Source organism: Loa loa (genome assembly GCF_000183805.2).
Source record: "Loa loa unplaced genomic scaffold supercont3.13, whole genome shotgun sequence".
In the NCBI taxonomy this organism is placed as follows: Eukaryota; Metazoa; Nematoda; class Chromadorea; order Rhabditida; family Onchocercidae; genus Loa; species Loa loa.
Window position 1 is genome coordinate 294,385 of NW_018108193.1, and position 9,277 is coordinate 303,661.

Consider the following 9,277-nt stretch of genomic DNA (forward strand, 5'->3'; position numbering starts at 1 on the left):
TATTATTATTATTATTATTATATATATATATATTATTATTATTATTATTATTATTATTATTATATTATTATTATTATTATTATTATTATTATTATTATTATTATTATTATTATTATTATTATTATTATTATTATTATTATTATTATTATTATTATTATTATTATTATTATTATTATTATTATTATTATTATTATTATTAGTACGAGGTCGGGTGGTCCCTGTTTACAACAAATAATCGAGCGTAGTTCCTCATTCTAAGAACGTCCCAGAAATGTTAGAAAAGGGGTGGGTCTACTTTTGCGAGAGATCATTGACAATTTTGGCGGGAAAATGGAAGTCTATAAAAGGGCGCCACTGAGTGCCATTGCCATTCAAAGACCTTACTGTGCAAACGCTACATCAATGGCGCGAACCAAGCAGACGGCTCGTAAATCGACGGGTGGCAAGGCACCGCGGAAGCAGTTAGCCACCAAGGCAGCTCGGAAATCGGCTCCGGCAACTGGCGGGGTAAAGAAACCACATCGCTACCGTCCTGGCACTGTCGCGCTTCGTGAAATTCGTCGCTACCAGAAGTCTACGGAGCTGCTCATTCGCAAACTGCCCTTCCAACGTTTGGTGCGTGAAATCGCACAGGATTTTAAGACTGATCTTCGTTTCCAGTCTTCGGCCGTACTTGCATTACAGGAAGCAAGCGAAGCCTACTTAGTGGGCCTTTTTGAAGATACAAATCTGTGTGCAATCCATGCCAAACGTGTTACTATTATGCCGAAGGACATCCAACTTGCTCGTCGTATTCGTGGCGAACGGGCCTAAATCACTCGTTTTGCCTGTGGAACGGTTCAAGAACCGCCTTCCAAACCCAACGGCCCTCTTTAGGGCCACAATTTGATGAGTCATGTTGCCAGGGGATTTTCTGAATTCTGTGTTAATAAACATTGTTTGAAGTTCCCTCACACATTTGCATCGTCTCGTATGAGCCTTACAGTCTTGAAGTGATTGGCCCAGTAGTCAGGTTTGAGGGAGGACTTCACGTCCAGTTCCTATCCAGTGGACCCACTAAATGGGGGTTAGATAAGGTTGGTACCGACTGGCGGCCGTCTGAAACTGGATGGCGCAAGTGTAGTCTCTGGGAAGAAGAAACAAGTCTGTCCGTGGATGGTTTTGCAATTATGAAGGTCCCGCACGCAATAAAGGTAGCCACAAAGTCGTCTATTAATGGGGCCTAGTTGATCGGTAAGTGAGATAAGGGAGTGCCAAGGTAATAGTTCTATTCAGGTTCGGATGCGATCATCATTTTATATCGAGGATGCGAGAAAAAATGCTTACACTTTTTAATGGTAGCAGCTCTAAGGACGAACGGACCGTTCTCTCGATTGCTTCGAATATTATTTGCAGTGGAACTGTGTTCATGCGAATTTGTTGGGAATAACAAGACCTGTACGTTGTATGCCTTCGCCTTTGTTGCATAATTATTACTAGATTGTTGCTGTACATACGACTTTTGCATATGTTGTTTTTGGATGTTATTGCCGTGTAGATAACTGTCCATTTTATGTATAAAGTCCAATACTTCGAGCTTAATCACTGGCACACATGAAATCGGGCGAAAAGATTATTGAGTTCACTTTCCTTATTATTGAAACATCGTTTTTACCATTGCGTTTACTGTAAAGCTTTTCTGCTTTCAAGATATTAAGACAAATGTAGATTTGACAGTTTACGTATCGTTTTTGCGTAATAAACAAGTGGGCAGCGTGAACAACGAGTGCTACTGGGTATCTATCACCTGCACAGCACATATCATTAGGAAAATCCTCTATGTTTCTCCAAATCAACTTAAAGCCGCACCTCAGGCAGCTAAAATACAGGTTATCCATTGATCGGATTTGTCAGTGACTTCAGACACTATCCCGGTTTGAAGGCCCCATCAAAAACGAAAAGTGACCTCAAACTATCCCGGTTTGAAGGCCCAATCAAAAACGAAAAGTGAACTCAGACTATCCCAGTTTGAAGGCCCCATCAAAAACGAAAAGCACCTCATAAGTCACCCCGTGAGTTTTGTGTTTGTCACTAAATTACGCAGATTTATTGCAGCGAACCATCTAGAGTAATACATTTTGCGAGCACCAATTTTTAAACAACTGCATACTTCGTTCACAAAACTGACATGTACCATTTCCAGTTTCCCTCTCCAACACCCAAACATGACAACGGAAGAGATCACCGCCATGACCACGGACCCCGGAGAGAGATCAACAAATACATACATTAGATCCACATGAGTACAGCACGATTCATAAACTTGTGGCCCTAAAGAGGGCCGTTGGGTTTTACAGCGCAAATGAGCCTCACGCTTTCTCAGCAGTTTTCTTCGGAAGGAGTACCGCCTGGATGTTAGGCAGCACACCACCTTGAGAAATGGTCACACCAGCCAGGAGTTTGTTCAGCTCTTCATCGTTTCGGACGGCCAACTGCAAGTGTCGAGGGTTGATTCGAGTCTTCTTATTGTCGCGTGCAGCATTGCCAGCTAATTCCAGTACTTCAGCGGCAAGATACTCCAACACTGCGGCCAAGTATACCGGGGCACCAGCCCCAACACGCTCCGCATAATTACCTTTCCTCAACTTTCGATGTATACGACCCACAGGGAACTGGAGACCAGCGCGGGATGATCGCGACTTGACCTTTCCAGACGACTTGGCTTTGCCACCTTTACCACGTCCCGACATTGTCCTTGAGATTGACCGATATCGCTTCAAGCACCACAGAAAATTAGGATGATAGGTTTCCTCCACTCGCTCTATTTATACCCTTCATCGAGCGGAGCCAACAATTGAGCCACGCCCAATTATCTACTCATTTGGCGGAAAAATGGGCGTGGCTTAAGGTATTGGCGCTCACAACGAAGGATATAAATAGTCAGCGAAATAAGAGTCCCTCACATTAGTTTGTCCGGTAGTGTAGGATCATTTGGTTGTTACCCCATCAGACAAGCAGCTAAGGTTGTCAAGGAACGATGCCACCCAAGCCATCAGCGAAAGGAGCAAAGAAGGCAGCGAAATCTCACAAGCCGCGTAGCGGCGATAAGAAGCGACGAAGCAGGCGAAAGGAGTCGTACTCGGCGTATATTTATCGTGTCTTGAAGCAGGTACATCCTGATACGGGCATTTCCTCGAAGGCTATGTCAATTATGAACTCATTCGTGAATGACGTCTTCGAACGTATTGCTGTGGAAGCTAGTCGCTTGGCTCATTATAACAAGCGTTCAACGATCTCATCCCGCGAGATCCAGACGGCTGTACGGCTTATTCTGCCTGGTGAACTGGCCAAGCATGCTGTTTCGGAGGGTACAAAGGCAGTCACAAAGTACACGAGCTCGAAATGAGCGAAGTTGTACTTTGCATACCGTCTTGGCTCAACGACCAAAACCCAACGGCCCTCTTTAGGGCCACATCTGGATGAGTCATGCTATTCCTAGGGATTTTTCATGTTCGTACAGTGCTTTTCACCTTTGTTGTTTGTAACGAATTGCTGCATTACAAATAAAGTTGTTTTACGCTTTGTGTTGTTCATTAGAATAAAACAAATCGCAAGTGAACTTGAGATGCATGTTCTCAACGAAGGGGGTTAGAGTTTCCCTTCCCACCATCTCCTTCCGTCCGGGCGCTGGGATGTACGCGAGACTAGTGAGACTAGTACAGAATGCTTTGCGTATTAGGGATTTGAATCCACGTAGAGTATATGGTGGGATATATGAAGTGGTATTTTTACAAGTGAGGTCATTCACGCAATGAAGTTGTGTTCACGAAGGAATAAGCATGACGTTTTGGATTTTTCTCGTGACCCTAAAATCTTTCAAAAATTCTTAACCTATTCGGATACTTAGTTATGCGTTATCATTCTCAGTGGTTGGCAACAGATGTTTACATCACTGCTGCGATATAAATCTTTGGTCGCTACCAGATGTTTACTTCTAACAGCCAGCATTTGTGACATGAAATCATATGATAAGTCAAAGCTATTTGAATATGTCACTGCTGCACAGAAGCATAATAATGGGTTGTCTCTTCTAACGAGTTACGGGGGATATACGCGGTGATAAGCGCGGCTTGGGATATATTTTTAAATTTCGAGAAGAAACTAATGAAATTCTGAATATTTGAATTGTTGGAATAAAAATTTCATTACAAACTGCATCCATTGAGCTGATCGAATCAACTTGTTTAATTCGTTCGATTGAGAAACAATATAACTCTGACAAACTGGGAACATTCTCAAGGAGTCGCTAGATGTGCTACTCCTTGACTGGTTCGTTATCGATTCATACTCTTGATTTCCAATTTCAGCTTCGGTAACTTGTTGTACCGTAAAGAAAAAAGACTTCAGTTGAAAGTCGATCTGCTGTAACTACTGATCCGAGTCATATGTAATGGATGAAATTGCGTGAAAGGAACTAAATATATAACACCTTATGAATACGATATGATAAATCAGGGAAAGATCTCAGTTATTTCATATTATTGTAGGACAATTCCTCGAGAATAAATGAGTAGTCCTATCTTATCGTAACTTTTCCAACTTATAATATCTCCTCCGATAATTACCATCGCATCTAACCCTTTCAATTACTCGAAGGGATGAGTTACACAGCTAAAAATCTCATGTTCATCTTTACATGTCCAATAACATTTTTGATTGAATTTAAAATTAAAATCATTCAATGAATCAGTGGGTAAGTAATCAAATATTCAGATTTCATTATTCCAATTATTCCATTCCTCCGCAATGATTCCTCGTTCGATTGTGACAAGAAATGCCGTAATAATAATTTTCTTTATTAAATTTTCCACTTCATATCAATTCCATCTATGCCATAGAGTTTGGCGTTTTGGTATATATACTTTTACCGCTTGTTTCCGAGATTTCTCCTTCTACCTATTCTTTGAAATGAGCAAGACAAGACTATCCTCTTCCTTCTGGTGGTATTGATCTATAATATACAATACATGTCATGCACATCTTAGAGTCTCGTTTTGCCTTCCATAACTGGGATATCCTGATGATGTCCCTTTCCATTGTTTCATAAAGACAATGCTATGTTTTCCCTCCAAAAATATCGGGGCGTGATTACGCGCCAATGTGGGTGTGGCTTCATCAGTGTCCCGGTGAGGTCGCGGTAGTGATAGCTATAAATAGGCTGTTGAGTGAAACATTTATACTTCAACTTGATTGTGTGCAGCGGTCGACGTTCTTCATTCATCACCACTTGAGAAATGTCTGGACGTGGCAAAGGCGGTAAGGGGCTCGGAAAAGGTGGAGCGAAACGACATCGTAAAGTTTTGCGCGACAATATCCAAGGGATTACGAAACCGGCTATTCGACGATTAGCGAGACGTGGCGGTGTGAAACGTATTTCGGGATTGATTTATGAGGAGACGCGTGGTGTACTAAAAGTATTTCTGGAAAATGTTATACGTGATGCTGTTACTTATTGTGAACATGCGAAACGGAAGACGGTGACAGCAATGGATGTTGTCTATGCTCTGAAGCGTCAAGGACGTACTCTGTATGGTTTTGGCGGTTAAAATGGCCAATCAAATTCATCGGCGTACTTTCTCTTTGCGCACAAAACCCAACGGCCCTCTTTAGGGCCACAAATTTGTGAATCATGCTGACTCAAGACTGATCTCCACGTGCTCATTGTATATTTGGTATCATGTAATTGTCACTACTTTGGCTCACGAGCAGTTGAGTCCATCACGTATTGTTTGTGCTGTTATTGAAACTGTACTCAATGTCGGTGCTAGATGATAAAGATGGTTTAGTGTGTTACCCGTGGAAGCACAGAATCATTAAGAGTGGGGAGAGGAAACGGTTGCAGTACTTTGTCTGGGGGTTTCCCACATAAAGGCTCATGATATTTGCCTAAGGTCCGTACGGAGTGTATGTGCAGAGGCCTCGGAAGAGTTAGGGTGGGTGAAGAGATCAATGCAGAGTGAAGGTTTGAGTTAATCGATCTCTTCTCTACGATCAAGATGTTTTGGGGTGAGGTTACATTGTCACTTGACTTGTTGGGAACTGCAAGAGGTCTCGTAACCGAACTGAAGAACTCAGTCACCGAAGTCGTGTAAACTCGACAGGACTTGAAATCTATTTTGGTAGCTGTTGATCGCATACGTTTTTATGCACAGAATTTCATACAAGCCGAGAAATAGTGCCGAGTACAGACACATGGATAGGGATATATCAATACCGTTTAACAAAGTTTTGTTCAGTAAAACCATTGGTGCGCTGTAGTTCTTTTCGATGGCTCTTCAACTGTTGCTCTACAGTCATCGTCGATGCAGCAGAATTCAGCATTGGTCTGAAATGTCATCAATGTCAAACCACCGATGTGTAATGAAACCACAACAAATATAAGATTAGGCACACATTGTATTATATGCCTGAGGCATTTACATAGGAATTGCGAAAGTATTCAGTGGGAATAGTATAGCAATTATAATTCATCGAGTTACGCACAGAAAAGCGTTAAAAGGAACACAACCTAATAAAGTTAGCTGTCTTTTCTTTATTTCCTCGATCCTCTTTCTCGTCTTGCAGCGCATTTCTTCTGATATTCCTCGTCCGGACTTTGTCCCTCCAATCTGCATTTTCTAGCATTTCTCTCCGCTTCATTTCCATTTCCTCTTCCGTCAACTGAAGCTTTTCTGACTTCTGCAAAGAATACTACAAAATGGAAGTGAGAAATTTAAAGACAGTGGAAGTAAGAGATCAAAAAAAGTATTTCCAAGATGAACCTTGTAAGTCTCAATTCGCTTTTTTGGAAGTGCTTTATAGGGATTATCGACTTCTTCCCGCTTCCGTACTTCGTGCTCCCCTGTCTTCATCAAACCGTATCTCTTCCGTGATTTCCTGTCAGCTTTTTTACATTCGTCCTCGCTGTCATAGCTTTCCGATGATGAACTCTTAAATATATGCAAGGATGGATAAATATACTGAAAAATAGAACAGAAAAAGATACGAGAAAAGACCTACATATTTGGGTCGCAAGTGTGGCGGAATATGGCTATCCTTTTGTAAATGTTTCCTTTCTTGCTTTTCCTAAAAACCACCGACATTTTGTTCTGAATTTCTGCTGTCTAACCGTCAAGGTATGAAAGTGAGAATGATGGGAATAATAATTCAAAATTTGAACAGCGTTTGAACTTATAGTCAAAAATATTTTGATAACAAGCAAAATATTATATATTACGGATTAGAAATTGTTGTAAAAAGGATTTTCATGTCAAAAGAATTTTTAGAAAGATAAACGATTTCCTAAAATAAATTCTCCTTACTTTCACTGTCTTCGACGATAATGAAAGCATTGTTGCATGCTTTTCGCCATCAACACGATCCCGTTCACTTTTCTACAAATATTATAGTTACTTCAAATATTATAGTTAATATTATAGTTAATTTATAGTTACTTCAGTCAAAATATCATTTAGGAGAAAGATTGGGCACTTGACAAGTAGTAACGAGCTTCACCTCAACGTGATCAACATTGTCACCACACTCCGCGCTGTGCTTACATTTCCTTTCCTTCTTTTCTAATTTCTTCAATTTCTTCAATCGTTTCTTTTCCCTTCTTTCCATCACTTTTTTCATCAATTTCTGCATTCTTAATTGCACCAAAGGATTCTCCATCTTCTCTTGCCAAATCCTTTCCTCCCTCATCTGAAAACTAAATCATTTTTGACAACCAACGGACAAATTTTTGCGCTATGCAGATTCAAAGTAGCAGACTGAAATCTTATATGAAATCTGGCCGAAATAATAGAAAAAATAAATAAAAGAAGAGTAATAGAAAAAAGGTATAACCTTAATAGCCACCAACGGATCTTCGGTTCTTACAATATCAACTTCCAGATTAGATATCTTCGACGACGATGCACCGTTTACGCATCGCTGCGGCTTTTCTATTGCTTCAATCCCGCTTTCTTTCTCTCTGATGACAGCATCGGAGTAGAGTTCGAAGTTCTTATCCACCTAAACGAAATTCTTAAGCAAATATGCTAGACAATTACAAAGAATTGTAACAAACTATTCCAGAAGCTATCAAACAGCTTTTAATACCCTTTTGCCAAGGAGATAGTCTTCCCGATTAACCAACGATTTCGTGCCTTCATAAATCCACGCGAGCTGTCGATCATCCTTCTCTTTCTCCATCATCGTTCAACCAAATAATCTCTTAAGAAGAGGGACTAAAACGTCACTTTTCCTGTCGAGTCAAAGTTTTAAAATTCAATATGTCGCGTCAACAGTGGTAAATATGCTGTGTTCGAAAATAATCATATGTGATATCGACTATACAAATCTTTAGTAATTCCAATGAATAGTAATTCCAACAAATCGATATTTTCCCTACCGTTAGTCCGACAAATTTATGCGATGTTATAAGTCAACAACTAGAAGTGTGAAAATAAGTATGACAAAGGCAAACGAGTAGAAAAAGAAGAAAAATTACAGGAATCAATAAACTCTCGAATACGCAGTCTTCCTTTCCTTAGCTACAGCAACCGTAAATAACAGCTGTTTGCCATGAAACCTCTACGTCTCCCACACCAGAAATATCCAATTTTATCAGTAGCTTCCAATCTTTTCTTGACCAAGGACTACTTTTGTTTTTTTATTTGTAGCAGAAACCACATGGTTCAAAAATAATAAACTCTATTAATTTGAAAACCTTCAATCAAAACCTTTAATGTATCAGTTAAAGTTGTAGTAACATTATAAAATAAAAAAGAAGGGAAATAATTTTTCATAGCCTTCGAGACGTATTTTAGTTCAGCGGACCATAGTTTAATTCTCGCCAACCACTATGATCCTTAGTGCAGGCCATTACGGCTCTCATTTCTTTCTAAAATACAATTAAATATCATCTTTAGTGAATAGCTCTTACATATCTCTCCTACATACATATCAGTACAGTAAGTTGGTAGGCTAGTAAGTTGATAAGCTGATAAGCTTGTTGCTTCCAATGCATTAAATGCAGTAGTACGCTTTATTTTATTGGTTCTGTCAAAGAGGTAAGAAAAGTTGACTGAAATCGATGTAACATGCAAGTGCTGTTGTCTTGCTTGTTACGCTAGATGAGACAGATGTTTACAACGAATGCTTATAAGTGCCAGCTAATCATCGATCAGTGTGTGCAGTTAGTTTACTCTTTCAGTTACTTATTACTTCGAAATTCGTTCCACTCCTGTATTGATTAATCGCCATTAGACTTCAT

At 40.0% G+C, this 9,277-nt stretch overlaps 5 protein-coding genes across 5 annotated transcripts; 3 read left to right on the forward strand and 2 right to left on the reverse strand.

The window, feature by feature from the left end:
- Positions 1–402: 402 nt before the first annotated feature.
- On the forward strand, positions 403–813 carry LOAG_10009 (histone H3; the record flags this gene model as incomplete). The annotated part of the gene is made up of 1 exon (XM_003145536.2): positions 403–813. One exon carries the CDS (start codon positions 403–405, stop codon positions 811–813), a length of 411 nt encoding a protein of 136 aa, XP_003145584.2.
- A 1,237-nt stretch (positions 814–2,050) lies between these two features.
- Positions 2,051–2,802, reverse strand: LOAG_10010 (hypothetical protein). The gene has a single exon (XM_003145537.2). The coding sequence runs from the start codon at positions 2,727–2,729 to the stop codon at positions 2,349–2,351; it is 381 nt and encodes a 126-aa protein (XP_003145585.1). The 5' UTR covers positions 2,730–2,802; the 3' UTR covers positions 2,051–2,348.
- A 143-nt stretch (positions 2,803–2,945) lies between these two features.
- LOAG_10011 (hypothetical protein) lies at positions 2,946–3,598 on the forward strand. Its single transcript, XM_003145538.2, has one exon. It carries the CDS (start codon positions 3,017–3,019, stop codon positions 3,383–3,385), a length of 369 nt encoding a protein of 122 aa, XP_003145586.1. The 5' UTR covers positions 2,946–3,016; the 3' UTR covers positions 3,386–3,598.
- A 1,489-nt stretch (positions 3,599–5,087) lies between these two features.
- Positions 5,088–5,832, forward strand: LOAG_10012 (histone H4). Its single transcript, XM_003145539.2, has one exon. The coding sequence runs from the start codon at positions 5,274–5,276 to the stop codon at positions 5,583–5,585; it is 312 nt and encodes a 103-aa protein (XP_003145587.1). The 5' UTR covers positions 5,088–5,273; the 3' UTR covers positions 5,586–5,832.
- Positions 5,833–6,137: 305 nt separating this feature from the next.
- Positions 6,138–8,240, reverse strand: LOAG_10013 (hypothetical protein). The gene is made up of 8 exons (XM_003145540.2): positions 8,122–8,240; positions 7,867–8,034; positions 7,534–7,722; positions 7,341–7,412; positions 7,039–7,104; positions 6,801–6,968; positions 6,548–6,717; positions 6,138–6,364 (listed from the first exon to the last, which is right to left on the reverse strand). The coding sequence occupies exons 1-8, from the start codon at positions 8,215–8,217 to the stop codon at positions 6,247–6,249; spliced, it is 1,047 nt and encodes a 348-aa protein (XP_003145588.1). The 5' UTR covers positions 8,218–8,240; the 3' UTR covers positions 6,138–6,246.
- Positions 8,241–9,277: the final 1,037 nt, after the last annotated feature.

Bases quoted from the DNA above. Each gene is read 5' to 3' on its own strand.
- LOAG_10011 (XM_003145538.2), top strand. From the start codon at position 3,017: ATGCCACCCAAGCCATCAGCGAAAGGAGCAAAGAAGGCAGCGAAATCT.
- LOAG_10012 (XM_003145539.2), top strand. From the start codon at position 5,274: ATGTCTGGACGTGGCAAAGGCGGTAAGGGGCTCGGAAAAGGTGGAGCG.
- LOAG_10010 (XM_003145537.2), bottom strand. From the start codon at position 2,729: ATGTCGGGACGTGGTAAAGGTGGCAAAGCCAAGTCGTCTGGAAAGGTC.
- LOAG_10013 (XM_003145540.2), bottom strand. From the start codon at position 8,217: ATGATGGAGAAAGAGAAGGATGATCGACAGCTCGCGTGGATTTATGAA. The intron at 7,413-7,533 runs GTGAAGCTCGTT...TAATATTTGTAG, and splicing joins ACAATGTTGATCACGTTGAG to AAAAGTGAACGGGATCGTGT. The intron at 6,969-7,038 runs GTAGGTCTTTTC...CATATATTTAAG, and splicing joins CACACTTGCGACCCAAATAT to AGTTCATCATCGGAAAGCTA.